General features: G+C 40.9%; 1 protein-coding gene across 1 annotated transcript in view; it reads left to right on the top strand.

The window, feature by feature from the left end:
- Positions 1-1,831: 1,831 nt before the first annotated feature.
- The window catches only part of LOC122534069 (polypyrimidine tract-binding protein 2-like), a gene marked incomplete at its 3' end in the record, with an annotated part of 78,101 nt that continues 63,617 nt past the window's right edge, over positions 1,832-16,315 (top strand). The window contains exon 1 of the mRNA XM_043664366.1: positions 1,832-1,897. Within this exon, the coding sequence (XP_043520301.1) occupies positions 1,892-1,897 (6 nt within the window). The remainder of the gene's footprint in view (positions 1,898-16,315) is intronic.

Below are 16,315 nucleotides of genomic sequence, written 5' to 3' on the forward strand. Positions count from 1 at the left end.
TTCCTCAAACCGAATCTCCTCCTCTGCTTCGTCCGAAAGTTAACAAACGTGCCACCTCGACTGTCAGTCGACGTTTCGAATCCACAAGAATTGGAGAATTACTCGTCAGAGAATGTGTTCCCGAGTTACTCGTTTTCGTCTTAATTTTGTAAATTGAATTGATTGAATTTGGACGTACGTTCCAACGGGGAATGTTAAGTTTCTGCTTTCGGCCGAGGGAACAATTGAATAAACGAGAGTGACAAGGAAGTGGAGAGGTGGAGGAAAATCGATGGGGCCAATAAGGTGAAAGGGAAGCTCGAGGGCAGGGGCTAAAACGTTAACGTTGTATCCGGAGGATAGGGAACGATGCTAATAAGCGAATTTTCCTGGAAAAGCAGGTCGCGCGTGACAGCTCTTCAAAACGCGCACGCACAAATTGGACGTGGCGTGACGAGGCCGCCCGCCGTGGCTGGCTTCGCTTTTCAAAAGGAGCTGCATTTCCACCCGAAAGGGGGGGATGACGGCGATGAAACCGCCCCGCGCCTCTATGTTCTTACCGGGTTGCAAGAATTGAAATCGGGTGCGTGTCGGCGAAGTTTCGCCCGCGTTGCCATCTTCGCAATTTCCCCGAGAACGTTGGTCGGAATTTTGCAGTTTTCGACGTTGCGTTGGACAGCAATCTCTTGCAATCTCTCCCTCCCCGTTTACGATTATTTACAACAGAATTTTTATTTCACATTTCGAACGAATTATTATTTTTTTTTTTTCCAACGTTCGACACTTCGAATAAACAATTTTGCAAATTCCAAGTATCGAACGGTAACGTTGCAACTTCTCCGCGATTGTTGGAATCATTCACAATCCCATTTGTCAGCTGTTACCTGCAATTTCTTTGGCGTGTAGAAATTATTTTCAAGTCATTGTTGCAAGCTTCAAGTACCGTGTTTCCGAATTTCTTCGCGATCGTCGAGATTATTAGTTTCGTAAGTTTTTCGTCGGTCTCTCTGATATTTTTTTCTGACACGTTGAATCTTCCGATCTCGCAGCTGTGAAACGCGCGCGGCAGTCGCAGTGAAACTGAATTCCTGGCGGAATTCTCGATTCTGCTGATTGTTGCTGGCGCTTTTGTCGTTGCTGGTTTAAATAGACCGCGAGATATCTTGGCGAAATTGATCGACCGACGGCGGCATTCACTCCGATGCGAGCGCGTTCCCGTGGATTAATTTCCGGCGTCTGACGACGCGTCGACCGTTACTACTTGCGGACGTCGCGCCGCCTCGCTGCTTGGATCTTTCGCTTGCCCGATTATCGAAAGAAAAACGACCACGCACACACAAACACACTCTCTTTCTCTTCCCAGACAAACCTTACACTCTAGACTTACCTCCTCAATTTATTTATAAATTACGTTGCAAATGGACAGCGATTTACACTAGAATTATCGATGATTAAAGCATAAAATGCTTTCACTGGAAGCATGAAGTCAGAAAAATAAAGAAACCTTATAATGGAGTATACAAGTTTTTATTCATACACATTTCGCGAGAAATTATTTAAATCTTTAAATATACGCCTTACGTCTTTACGAAAATTAAAAAAACTGGTCATTTTGACCACTTCGATTCCCCAGTTTTCTAGTCTAAGTGAAAACCTGTACTTGGGATTGATTTCGTATGAGATGTGCAACAAAGTGTACAAAGTAAATTGAAAATGATAAATAACAGATTCTTTCACCAACGAAATTGAAAGTTTCTGCTAAATGTAAAGAGCATTTTATTTATTACTCAACGATGACGTTAATGAGTCATTTGCAGATTACTTGGAAATTGAAGCAACTCTAGCTTTCTTTCTCTGTTCGCAGGTGAGTGTCCCGGAATTCCAGTACGCTCGAGGGACGGGCGCGTCCCTGATGATGGTAAGCCATAAAGCAACTGTACCCTGCGCCTTGGCGCGCCGTACGTAACACGCGTTCCTCCTGCCACGTGGCCTGATTCCCTCTATGCCAATCCCACTCTAGTTTCTTATTCAACGTGGCGCGTCAGATGTTAGAAATCATTCTCAATCGACGTCTGGCGATGCATTCTCCAACTCGTGACGTTACGATCCGTTTGCAATTGAATTTTTTGGCGGACGTGAAATTGAATTTTGCCGGACGTGCGCGCGGTAGAAAAGAAATTTTCTCTTGCGAGTTGTAATTTTTACGATGAAAGTTTGAGCGTGAGGACAGAGAGCGTGGAGGATTTCTTTGGAGCAGAGGTGGCTAACTGGCGGCCCTTGCCCCACTTTCCCGATCGCTAGCGCTATCCCCTCCACCGCGCCGATCTCCCCACTCCGTCGAGAGTGTCATGGCCACGATACTCCCTTTAGATATGCATGTAGCTACTAAAATTAAAAAGAAGGAAAAGAAAAATTAAAAATTAGGAAAATTGGAAAGTAGTTTCTTTTTTTTATTAAAGTAGTTTCTTTTTATTGGTAAAACGAGAGAGTGAATTTGGTAATTTCGTCAGATGAAGGAACGAACTGTTTAGTCATTGAGAGAATGAAAGAAATCGCAGGAGTCAGGCTACTCTCGCGAGTAAATAATAGTTTTCGTTTTGCAAATATTAAGAAGCCGAAGGTGAAATTGACACTTTTTAAACGCAGAGGGAAATCGAGGGTTTCGCCGTCTCGCGTTACAACCGCCGTAAAATAAGACACGTCCCGGGAGAGGGACGTGTCCCCGCGAATGTGTTTGTATATCATGAAAATGGCCACCGAGGGACGCACGACACAAACACACACACACACACACACACACGTAACCGACGGAAAATCGTTCCGTGTCACCGGAGTTTACGCTCCTTACTGTCCTTATTCGACGTTGAATCAACGCTTCGAAGTCGAAACTCACTTCGGAGAAGTCGCTACGAAATTACCAAACGCAATTTCACCGCCCGGCGGGTGATGTTGTTCGGGGATTTTTCGAATTCGATTTTTCGACGGCCAATTTTCTCGAACGACCGCTCGACTCGGAGAAATGAAAGTTATCGTTGGATGACGAACGACGCGTTGAGAAAAAATTTTTTTTCAATACATGTACGCATGTACGTTAAAGCGATCGAGAATAAACGTCCCTCGGCTTCGAATCGGGCCCTCGCGGTTTTTCTCCTTTGTGGAGCTGCGGGACGTCTGGAAACTCTTTCTGCAAACTGTTTACGCGCCTCTTTGAGGTGCTGCAAATTGAAAGGGAAATAGGGTCGGATTTTCGTCGCGCCGCGTGCCTCCATTTTTCTCCGCTGCCAGACACTTTAAGACCGTCACACTGTTGTGCTGTACGTGTAACACGTCCCGTGTGTCTGTCTGCGCGTGTCTCGTACAATCTCTCGTTACTACAGCGACGTACAAACGACGTGGAATCACTGTTTAAGTAAGTGAAATTGTTCCCATCCGCGCGGCGGAATTTTCCACGGTGAATTATCTGTCCTAGAAGTGTCTGTTGCCGCGAGGGAAGATTCCCTTCGTGTGCGTTTCGCGGAATCTCTTCCGCTGGCACACAGGGAATTGGCTTGTCATCGAAATTTCCACTCTCGGCGGATTTTCGGCTGAGCATTTCGCGCGATTACCTGGTCGGAGCGATCGGTTTGAAATTTTTTTCTCGCTTGATTTGAATGATCCTTCGCGTGCGAGAAAATTCTGTCGAATTTAATTGAAACGTTGGTTCGATCGAATGATTTAAATTGAAGACAATTCGTCTAACGCGTGACGAATGGTTGGTCAAAGTGACTAGCTCGAGATTTATTCTACAAGTTTGAATGATCCTTCGTGCACACAGCAACTGGAACAATTGTAATCTATCTGGAAGCGTTTTGTCGTAGTAGAAAACGGCCAGAATGACCAGTTTGAGATTTTTTTCCATAATTCTTAAAATTTTACTAAACGTTTCACGTGCCACTCGTTTCGATAAAAATGATTTATCAGATATATGATTTAGTTACGTATAACACATTTATATATTATATATTCTTCTGCTGATGAAGATATATATATATATATAATTTCGTCTGGAACCTGAATTTTAACCTGTGTTTTTTTTTTTTTTTTTTTTTTTTATTAATTTCCCTTCAAATCAGCATCATCGAAACGGCAAGTTAGTCGAGACACGCAATAGTCAACAAAACACTATACTACGGGGTGTCTTGTATTTTCTGCCCCCCTGATTTCGAAGGAAACGATCTTTCCAGTACGTGGTATCGATCATTCGGCGGCTTTTTGCTCGTTAAAATTCCATTTCGCCCAGGATAAATAGCAAATTGTGCTTCGAAAGCTCGACGTCATCCACGTCTCCCTCGTGCATGTTGTATGTACTCGTCGATTACTCCAAAGCCTCCCTCTCTCCCTCTTTGGCCGTCCAGTCTCACAGCAGCGAGGCGTTGTTTCTTCGTGGTTCTTTTTAACAGTACTGTTTCAGAAAACGGCTGCCCCCGTCGGCCGTGGCTTATCTTTATTTTCCGCATAAACGAGGACAGGGCTTATCAGCGCCCGTGGCAAAGCCAGCGGCTATCGTTAGAGTTCAAACACGTTCCTGACATGCTCGGCCGAGCCGGCCATTACCACTTGCTGCACCTGGTGTTCTCTCTTTCTCCGCCGCTTGTCTGCTTGCCCTCCCTTCTTTCTTCTCGTTATCAGCTCGTCTCTTGCCTCTTTCGAGATTCTTTCCACTTGTTTCTTCTTCTTCTTCTTCGTCTTTTTCTTTTCGACAGGATATTTAACGAACGAAACACAGGAATGTCCATAAAGTGTCTTTGCAATTTCAAAAATTTATTTACGACGGCAAACGAAAAGACAGATAAGTGGAAATTATTAATATAAACGAGACGTGTTCATTTAAGTTTCTTTAATTCTCTAAGCACATCAAGACGGTTCTCGATTTCTTACGCGATCGATGTTTCCCTCGGATGTTCTTCATCGTCCACTTCTCCCTTTATCGAACACTGTCACTGTCTCCTGATAAATTTCTTCTGCCATGCACGAATTGATGAACGTGACGACGGATCTCTTCCATACTTAGTTCGGAAATTTCGCCGAGTTCTGCAGATACGATTTGGTTTCAATAAATCATGATACGTACTGTGCCCCTTCTCTTCTCTTGAGGAGTAGCCATTTTGTAAGGGATTCATTTAACATTCATTTATCTCATTCATCAAAAGGCTACCTGAAATTTCTCAATGTGATGAAAACCTTGATAACCACCGAGTACATGGAGCAAATCTGACGAAGATATCTCATCGGTTGGGTTTGTAATAAATTTTTGAAGTTGTAAAGACACTTTACGGACAGCCTGTATTAACAGAAGCGAGAGATGCGAGTTCCTCGCGTACGTTCTAACACAGAGAGACAGACGCGAGAGTGAGCTACGAGCGTTGTTTTCATTGTCCCGAAACGTGTTCCCGAAAATTGCAATCTCCCCGATTTTTCTGACCAGCCTCGCGGAAATTATCCGGGCTGCTGCAGCTCCGAGCCGGAGAAATTTCGAGGAGAGAATTTCACGAGACGCGAGCACGCTTTGACGCGTCCCAGAGGTGGAAACAGCTGCGAAAGAAAGGATGGAGGAGGGATGAAAGGAGGATACGTGTATGTGCGCCTGGCGCTGTCCTCCTCGCGAGAGAAAACAACCGGAATCTCGCGTTTCGAAAGTCCGTCCCGACGAAAACTCGCGTTTCCTCTCGCTGTGCTCAGCGCGCGGTTCGATTTCAATCGAAAGAGAGAATCCAGAGGACTCGAGGTAATTGCCGAGTCAATTATTTGTCGAGGGAAAAAGTTCTCCTTCTGTCGGAAGTTTTTCTTTTTTTTTCTGAAAATTGAACGACGAAACGCGAGAAAAGGGAAAGAATTGAAAAAAAAAAAGAATGGAAGATCAGAAATCGAGAGATCATTCGTGGAAATGATGTAATGAAATATAATAACGAACGATATGATTTTCGTAATGTTAATTTTTGTCAAATGTATTTTTTGCGCGTACTTTTTTCCCTCCCCCCTTCGTCGTTGACAGTAATGCCGCGGCTCTAAATCGATTTTAATATTTTACAACGTTGCCCGTCGGTAACATCCAAATTAAAATCGAATTTTTATGTTACATTCGCGGGAATTGAATAGGGGGCGGCGTGTTACCGTGGATTTGACAGAAGGTGAAAATTCTCGTTTCGATTCGCGTATTTGAATAATACATTTTAATTAATATAAAATTTCGTGTCCCTCTGTGCGTGTGTGTGTGTGTGTGTGTGTGTGTGCGCGCGCGCGCCCGCGTGTTCGTATAATGGAAAAGGAAGGGAATATTAATTTTTCATTTGGTTTATGGATAAAGAAACACCACGGTAGCGGGGGATTTTAATTAATTTTTCAACCTTGTGTCCATTGTATTACCATTTTAAACGACGTACCTTTTGTTTCACTCGCGGATTGTTGAATAATATTTTGTAATATAATATCGCGTATTGAACGTAGGAAAAGCAGCTTCGTCTGTATTGTTATTATCATCGTTATTATTATTATTACTATTATTATTATTATTAACTCAATTGTATAAATTATATCAACGGGAGTCTCGCAGAAGCTCGGCAATTCTTTTAACCCGTTTGCCCCGGTTTAATCCAATTTTCCAAATTATTGGAATTTTCTACGGTTTGTCGAGGGTAAATTTGTGAAGCACAGTTTGTACATGCGCGATGCTTTCTCTTTTTTTTTTTCGTTAAATCAAATTAGATCCAGCAGCGATAATTTAACGCCGCGACGGCGAACAGGTTCGGCCTCTCAAGCGAAACAATTAAAGAAATGAATCAGCCCCTTTCGATCGTCAAGTTGAAATAAGCTGAATTCAATTAAAACTTCTATCGAACACATAAGTTGACAACTTTCGGGCACCTTCCGCGCGGAAATTGTGGAGAGTCGATCGGGAATCTTCGTCGAGCAGCTTCGTGAAACGTGCTCGTGAAAACGTGTTCGCGACGAGAGAACACCGTGAAGAAGAAGGTCAATTTTCGACACTTCTCAATTCCACCCAACATTTTTCAATCGCTTTTGCTTTTCTGTCATAATATTCCACGGTTTCCACGGGAAGAGATTCCGTTTCCTTGAGAAACACAACGTCTCAGCCAGCCCATTGAAAATTTTGTCTCGTCGTTGAGAAGCGTTCGAAGCATATATACATTTATAAATAATTTTTATTGATTCAGTTTTCAGTTCTAACGAGCCAAAATTTCTTAAACTTCTTTTTATCTTTTTGAGAGACTTAACTCACGGTGGTTAATATTCTCAAGAATTCATTCACCTAGTCGCGAGATCTCCTGGAACTCAATTGAAAAGAAAAGCAAAATGAGAAGAAAGCAAGAGAAGATCGATAGGTAACGGAAACGATCGGCGGGAGAATTAGGAGTCGTGTTACGATTTTTCAGCGAGCCCAGCTCTGGTAATTGGCGGTCGTGACTTCACCAAATAGAGAGAGAAAGAGAGAGAGAGAGAGAGAGGGAGGAAAATCGTAGCGGGAATCGGTCGAATCCCTGGGGCACGTTTCTTCCCTCTTGGTAACGGTCGCGCGATTTCGACTCCCTGGATGGAACCTCTTCTCTCCTCTGGAATCTATTCCCGTGACGGGCTGACGTATTCGCAGCTCAGTGAAAGTAATCTATCATGTGACGGATAACGCGATATCTCGGCTCACGCGGGATCCTTCCTTCCTTCCTTCCTTCCTTCCTTCCTTCCTTCCTTCCTTCCAGCCCGACCGACCAGGCTGGATATTCCTTCGGATCTTTTGTAGATTCGCGCGCGTTACGTGTAATCGAATCGAATGTGTTTTAGATTCCTCGCGGGGCAACGGGAGGGGGGAGGTAATTTTTCAAAGAACCACGCCGAGCTATCGGGGAAATAGATAACGTCATATTATAACACTATGTTTCGTTACTACGGTAATATTGTAATATCTTGGAAATTTATTGAATTTAAATAATTTTAATAAATTTTAATAATACTTTGATCATATAATATTTTACTATTATTGCTATTATAATATTGTAATATTGAATTTAAATAATTTTAATAAATTTTAATAATACTTTGATCATATAATATTTTATTATTATTGCTATTATAATATTATAATATTGAATTTAAATAATTTTAATAAATTTTAATAATACTTTAATCATATAATATTTTATTATTATTGCTACAATAATATTATAATATTGTGTTGCCACTGCGTTATTACCATGTTGTTATCATAATATTGTAATGTTATTGTAGCATTGTATTATTCGTGTGAATTATTATTGTTATTCGTCGATGCACACGTTGGATAATAATGTTAGAAATTGCAGATCATTTCGATTAATATCTTTCACCTCGCGACGGTGTCATTTACAATTTTTAAATTTGAAATTTGTAATTTAGAGAAATTCCTGAAATTTGTTTACGATCCTAATTTTCGCATACACTGCAACAAGGCAGAACAGTTTACGAATTTCTTTTCCGCGAGTAGTTGCTGAATTAAAGAATCCGACGTTTCTTCTTTCGAGATGGAATTATTACATATTTGGAACGTCTTGCATATTTGGCCATGTCGAAAACAATTTCAACAACTTCAACAACGTTGCTGTACAGAGTGTAAAGCACCTTCGATTTGACGGAAATGTAATACATATAAAGAAACCCTGCCTTGAATTTCAAGATCAAGAAAAGTTTTCTTTTTTCCTCGCATCACGGGGATAAACCGTTTCCAACAAACCATAGGTCAGGCAACCTAACAGTTCCCTCGAGAAATGGCGAGAAAGTTCCTTAATCATTTAATACCGCGAACGCGCGAGTTCTAACAGCGACCTTATATAGTTCTGAACACGTGGACGTCTATATCAAGTAATAGCTTATATTTCGAATAATGTTAACAGTTAGATTTATTATTTGATCATTTGCGCTGATGCCGCGACTATGGTAAGTCAGATGTTAACGAAACCTAAAATCCAGTGGCATAAAGTCGCTGTTAGCACGCACGCGACAGTTGCCAGAGCGGCGCAAAGAATGGAAACCAGCGCGGAGCGCTGCAACACCGAAGCCAGCTTATCCCTTTTCCAGTCGATTTACGCGCGAAGTTCGCGTTCGTGGAAGGAAGTGAATCGTTTATCAAGCTACGAGGGCTAATAGATAACGCGGCAGTTAGGTGTTCGAGGCTCGATCGAATCCACTTTATCGGCTCGGATCGAGCAGCTGTTACTACCGGGGCTCGTCCCGTCCCGGAGTATTCCGGCCGCTCGCGTCGCTCGCGGAAGTGCGTGCGCCCATATCCGATATCGTTATCCTTCCGAGAACTTTCCACTAGCGAATTTTCTCACGTCACGTCTATACTACCAGATTTTGTTAATTTCTTAACTGGCTATACTTTTTGAAGGAATGAGAAACTAACACTGGAGGCTAGATCGGCAACTACAGCGTTGACTTTAACCACTTGCGCTGGCAACTGGATTGCGGACCGTAACGAGCGACCGAACCGTATACGATTAATTCGTCGCTAATTTCTTTTTGAAATCGTCGGTAAATCGACATCGCTGGATAGAGAATTATTAAGAAGTAATTAATTCATTATTTGTTTTATCTGCCAATAATTAAATATATTTATACTTAAGTATATATAAACTGAGAAACATATAACTATATATATAAATAACAATATTTTCTCAGTTTTTATACATTTAAGTATTAGTTATATAACTATATATTTATATATTTAAGTATTAGTTATATATATTTAGTTATATATAGTTATATATTTATATATAACTAAATATATATAACTAATACTTAAATATATAAAAATATTGCAACTTTTGGAACAAAAAAATTCTCGACGGTTACAGGTTAATAAAAGAAAATACAACTATATGTTATATATGTATAAAAGAAATTAGAGAAATTTTACTTGCGTATACAAACTTTCATTTAATATACTTTACGAAAAGTCATTTATTTCAAGAATATACCGTTTTACACGTGTAAAATTTCTAACAGAAATTGTCAATTGATCACTTTGACCACTTTGGTAGTTCTAGTGTTGATTCTCTCCTCTCTCTCTCTCTCTCTCTCTGTTTCTTTCGACGAACTATTGTTTCATAAAGTCCACTTTCTTATTTCCAACAATTTAATAGTCAAACAGATGATGAAATTACTTTGACCACAGATGTATTTGTGATTCAATGTCAACAGAATGTCTTGTATTTTTAATAATGATTATCAACACGTGATACGTAGTCGTATATAGAGTGCTCGGTGCACCTATCAACTGTGCCAAGTATTTCAAATATATTTAGTCAGTGTACCAATTTGCTTCACTTTCGAGTTTCGCCGCAGCCCTCCATAGAAAACCTCTCGTCTCTCGTTTTAATTACTCGACAAACTCTCGCGAACCGTCGGTTACGCGAGATCGATCCGCCGGAATCGTGTCGTCGAACACGCGGAGAACCTACCCTCTTCGGACAACATCCACCAACCATTCTCGGTTGATGGAAACCGAAGGGAAGATCCTCGAGCTTTTCGCCGGTGTTTCGATATCTCGACGGATATCGCCGGTCCGCGATCAGAACTAGGGGAGGAAAGAGTGGGTGGGAAGCGACCTCCGGTGCTATTTCATCGAGCAGATAGAGAAAGCGAGACAGAGTTTGGCTTCTCGAGCTTCTGATGACTCGTGAAACTCCTCGAGACGGCCATAAGCCGATATATTTATTGCTGAGATACTTCTAAGACTGGTCCCGTGTCTCTCCACCCTGTTGCCTCCCCTCCCTCCTCTTTTCTCTGCCGATAAGGGTCGGTCGGGGGAGTCGATTTACTAAATAAGACCGGAAGTGGATTGCCTGTGACATCGTCGTCAAACTTCTACCGCCTTTGAAGTAGCGTTTCAAAGGATTTTTCCCCGATCGAGTCTCTCTTTCTCTCTTTCACCTCGTTCCCCTTCTTCTCGATGATAAGGAAAGAGAAATTGGAATCGCGGGGAGGAAGGGGAGGTAAAGGACAGGAAATTGTAGGCTCTGCCGCGGTTTAATTAAAGAAATTGGTCTTTGATTAATGTCCTGCGAACGGGTCGCGCGTTTCTGAGTAAGCGGAAAGGGGCGGGGAATTACTCGCTGAGAATGGCAGATCACTTACAACCCGAAATGCGGGGGAGAGGTTTGTCTGTTCGAAAATTTTCTTCCGCGTTTGTTTGCGAAAGTTTTCTCACCGCGATAATTATTGGTATCCGTAAATAGACAGAATTTGTAGAACAACTCTTGTAACTCCGAGAAGAAGTGAAGAAATTACTCGAGAGATTGCTCAAATTAAGAAACTCGTTACTCACTTGCAACAATTATTGATCAGTAAGTAGGTAGAATTTTTTCCTATATAGTGAGCAACTCCTGCAATTTCAAAGGAGAAATTGAGACCACACTGCTCAAATTAGAAGAAATTATTCAATTGCGACAATTGAGCAATTGATCCGTGAATAGAATTTTCTCATACATAATGAGCGCTCTTGTAACTCCGAAAAGAAATTTAGACTTCGCCACTCAAGTTAAGAAACTTGCAACAATGAAGTAGTTGATTCGTGAATAGCTAAAATTTTCTTCTATACAGTGAGCAATTTCTGTAACTCGAAAGAGAAATTAAGAAATTACTCGCTGTTCAAATTAAGAAACTCGTTACTCACTTGCAACAATTATTGATCAGTGAGTAGCTAGAATTTCCTCCTGTATGGTGAGACACTCTTACAATTTCAAGGAGAAACTGAGACTGTTCAAATGAAGAAACTCACTCGCAACAACTGAGTAGTTCATTCGTGAATAGCTAGAATTTTCTTCTGTACAGTGAGCAACTCCTATAACTCGAAAGAGAAATTAAGAAATTACTCGCTATTCGAATAAAGAAACTCGTTACTCACATGCAACAATTATTGATCAGTGAGTAGCTAGAATTTCCACCTGTATGGTGAGACACTCTTACAATTTCAAGGAGAAACTGAGACTGTTCAAATGAAGAAACTCACTCGCAACAACTGAGTAGTTGATTCGTGAATAGCTAGAATTTTCTTCTATACAGTGAGCAATTTCTGTAACTCGAAAGAGAAATTAAGAAATTACTCGCTGTTCAAATTAAGAAACTCGTTACTCACTTGCAACAATTATTGATCAGTGAGTAGCTAGAATTTCCTCCTGTATGGTGAGACACTCTTACAATTTCAAGGAGAAACTGAGACTGTTCAAATGAAGAAACTCACTCGCAACAACTGAGTAGTTCATTCGTGAATAGCTAGAATTTTCTTCTGTACAGTGAGCAACTCCTATAACTCGAAAGAGAAATTAAGAAATTACTCGCTATTCGAATAAAGAAACTCGTTACTCACATGCAACAATTATTGATCAGTGAGTAGCTAGAATTTCCTCCTGTATGGTGAGGCACTTTTACAATTTCAAGGAGAAACTGAGACTGTTCAAATGAAGAAACTCACTCGCAACAATTGAGTTGTTGATTCGTGAATAGCTAGAATTTTCTTCTATACAGTGAGCAACTCCTATAACTCGAAAGAGAAATTAAGAAATTACTCGCTATTCGAATAAAGAAACTTGTTACTCACTTGCAACAATTATTGATCAGTGAGTAGCTAGAATTTCCACCTGTATGGTGAGACACTCTTACAATTTCAAGGAGAAACTGAGACTGTTCAAATGAAGAAACTCACTCACAACAACTGAGTAGTTGATTCGTGAATAGCTAGAATTTTCTTCTATACGGTGAGCAACTCCTATAACTCGAAAGAGAAATTAAGAAATTACTCGCTATTCGAATAAAGAAACTTGTTACTCACTTGCAACAATTATTGATCAGTGAGTAGCTAGAATTTCCACCTGTATGGTGAGACACTCTTACAATTTCAAGGAGAAACTGAGACTGTTCAAATGAAGAAACTCACTCGCAACAACTGAGTAGTTGATTCGTGAATAGCTAGAATTTTCTTCTATACGGTGAGCAACTCCTATACTCAAAAGAGAAATTAAGAAATTACTCGCTGTTCAAATTAAGAAACTCGTTACTCACTTGCAACAATTATTGATTAGTGAGTAGCTTGAACACTCTTAAAATTTCAAGGAAAAATTGAGACTTTACTAAAGAAATTACTCACTCGCAACAATTGAGTAGTTGATCAATGAACAGCTAGAATTTTCTCCTATGTAACGAGCAACTCCTGCAACTCCAAAAAGAAATTGGAACCTCACCGTTTATATTAACCACTTGCGCTGGCAACTGGATTGCGGACCATAACGAGTGACCAAGTACACAGTCCCTTTCTTTTTCTTTTGACCTCGTCGGTACGACATCACTGGATAGAAATGATCGAGAGGTAATAAATTTATTACTTGTTTCGCCTGTGTTATACTCAAATATACTTAAAACTGTGGAAATATTGCAATTTTGGGACAGAAAACTGTGCGTGGCAAGTGGTTAAGGCATCGACCGAGGAAACTGAGGAAACGAATTGAAAGAGTAAGCAAAGTCCAGAGTTTCCCTTCGGATCAAGAAAGATCGTCAAGATTTCCAAGATGTTTGAGAAAAAACAAAGAGAGAGAGAGAGACAGAATTGTCGCTGGAATTGAAAGAGGGTGGAGACGAAGCAGCTCTTCCTCTCACTTCCGTTCTCGTCGAACGAGACACGGGATGCGTTCGTGTATTGGAGGTGATCGCGGCGCGATTACTCGGAAACGGGTGAGACGGGTTGGAGGGAGAAGGCTTGGCGAATGGAACCGGGTCGACGCGTGTTTTTTCGCCGGTGCGCTGCCTCACAATCGTATCGTTCCGCGTTTCCACAAGGCGCGGCGTTACAAACGGCTGCGCCGCTATTCTCCGGCGGCCCTGTTGCACGCTCTGCTCCAAAAAGATAACCGCGGACACCTCGTTTCCGGTTTTCTCCCTGTATGCACACGCGGGCGACGCGCGAACGAGGCCAGAGCCGCATTATTGCGCCCCGTTGCTCGCTGACTGCGACCACTGTCGAGGTGCGACGACGACGGGTGGGAGATGACACCCCCCCGAGAAGAGAAACTGGCACGGCGCAATCTTTCTCAGCCTTGGCGGTGTGGTGTGCGCGGTGTGCGTTGTTGGAACAAGCGACGCGATGAATACTGTTCCAGCGTGTTGTTGCGATTCAATTAGACGCGGAGAATTGGGGTGTCCCGGGACGGGGCACGAGAATCTACCCCTCGATCTATCGATCTCCGTGTTTCGCAGTAGATTTTGTATTACCGTACTCTTACGCGCACTGCAACGTAGCTTTTTTATTTAAATAATACTTGTATTGTGCACTTTTATGTAACAAATGATATATAATGTAACATACAGGCATTATATTAAAATAATACTTGTATATTATATTAAAATAATACTTGTATATTGTATTACATTAAAATATTACTTGTATTATTAAATTTATTTTAAAATAATACTTGTATACTGTACTGTACGTATGATATAAAATCGTTTGATGTAATGATGTCTATTTATAATGTAAAAATTGTAAAAATATGTTGCAAACTATTTTTACAATTCTTTGACTTTTTCGATCAAACGGTGGTGTAAATCAAACCGAAAATTACCTTAGATCGACGCCATACTTTATCAGATCTACCCTCGAAAATCTCAGTTCCTGCTGGAACTTGAAAAACGTTAAAAAAATATAGCTACTGTACATTATAAATGTTACGAAAGTTATAAAATTGTATTATATAAAGACATAAATATACAATAGATATATCTTTGTAACGTTTTCCAAGTTTCAGCACGAGTTGAGATTTTCGGGAATAGATCTTGGAAGTATAGTATTGATTTAGGTTGGTTTCCCGTTTGATTTTGCACGTCGGAGATCGGAAAGGTCGAATGAATTTTAAATAATTTCCATCCTCGGAGCGTGTGGATCGAGGAAATTCTTTCGTGAAAAATATTCTCGCGTTGCCAAGTCCCCGCGAGGACGGACAAATGAACAACGAAAGTCTCCAACTGAACTTGCAAAATGTAAAAATAAAAGTTCTGTCGTAGGAACGGATCGTGCGTTCGTCGATATTGAAAAAGTTCTCGATATTCGTAGCAAATGTCGACACTGAATACTCTACGTTCAATGAACGATGCTCGAATGAAAAATTCGGTAAAATGGATTTTCAATTGAACGTTCTAAAGCAACTTTCGTTCCAAAAACGAAAAACACCTTGGAAAAACCAAGAAGGTGTAACCCCTGTCAACCTCGATCCCCGATTCGAATGTCACTCTTGGTGGATCTTGAGAAGTTTTTAACGAGTGTTAAAAAAAAAAAGAAAAACAGTGGAACGAAAAGCGGAAGAGAGCATATTTATGGAAAATCACGCCGAAAACAGGGATAATTGTATTTGAAATTGGCGGGAGGGATCGAGAGGGCGAGCGCTCGGGCCGTCGATCGGCGTTTAATCGGTAATCCGGCCGTGGATTTTATACAGCCAGTGCCCGTTGGCGATCGTTACATAATAAACGATGAATTTTCATAGCATGAATATGAAGCGCGGCTAATGAGCGCATTAATATTTGCTGGCCGGGGCGTGTTTTCCATCCTCCCATCCGCGGGTTTCTCTCTCTCCTCCACCTCCTCTGCATAAATTCCCTCCGCGAGTTTCCCCCACTCCTCGGTTCTCGCGCTCTTCGACGTTCGTCGTCTCTAAAGGCGAGAAATCACCTTCGATTTATCGTCCTCGCCGACTTGCATTAAACCGATAAACATAAATATATTTCCTTCTTTCTCTTGTTTCGACGTAGAATTCTCATCTTTCTTTCTCTCTTTCTCTCTTTCTCTCTCTCTCTCCTCGCTCGTAGATGGTTGTTTTAATTTAAAAGCTTGTGAATGACAAGGAAGAATTTATGGTCATTTCTCTGAGAAAAAAAAAAAAAGAAAAGAAATAATTTCAGCGAGAAAAATGTAGATGTTTTACGTTACGTTTTAATATCATAAGATTCATAATAAATATCTTCTGCTCACGGAGAGTTAATAATTTTAACGCGAGTGGGGCAAATAATGCCAACGATAACGTGTATGTGTTTTTTTTTTTTTCTGCTGTTCGATTTTCTCTTTCGCCTTTGTTGTCGTTTATTTACTTTTTTAAATTTAATATCGCAGTAGGTGAGAGCAGGGAGGAAGAGGGAATTTTTAACGAAGATTTCATTTAGCGCGAAGGGGTTAATTTCTCTTTTGAAACGTGTAGGCGAGGAAAAAGTAATTTCAGCAAAGAGTATATTAATACTAAAACATCCCAGTCATCTTAAGAATCTTCCT

Source organism: Frieseomelitta varia, unplaced genomic scaffold (genome assembly GCF_011392965.1).
Source record: "Frieseomelitta varia isolate USP_RPSP 00005682 unplaced genomic scaffold, Fvar_1.2 scaffold_575, whole genome shotgun sequence".
In the NCBI taxonomy this organism is placed as follows: domain Eukaryota; kingdom Metazoa; phylum Arthropoda; class Insecta; order Hymenoptera; family Apidae; genus Frieseomelitta; species Frieseomelitta varia.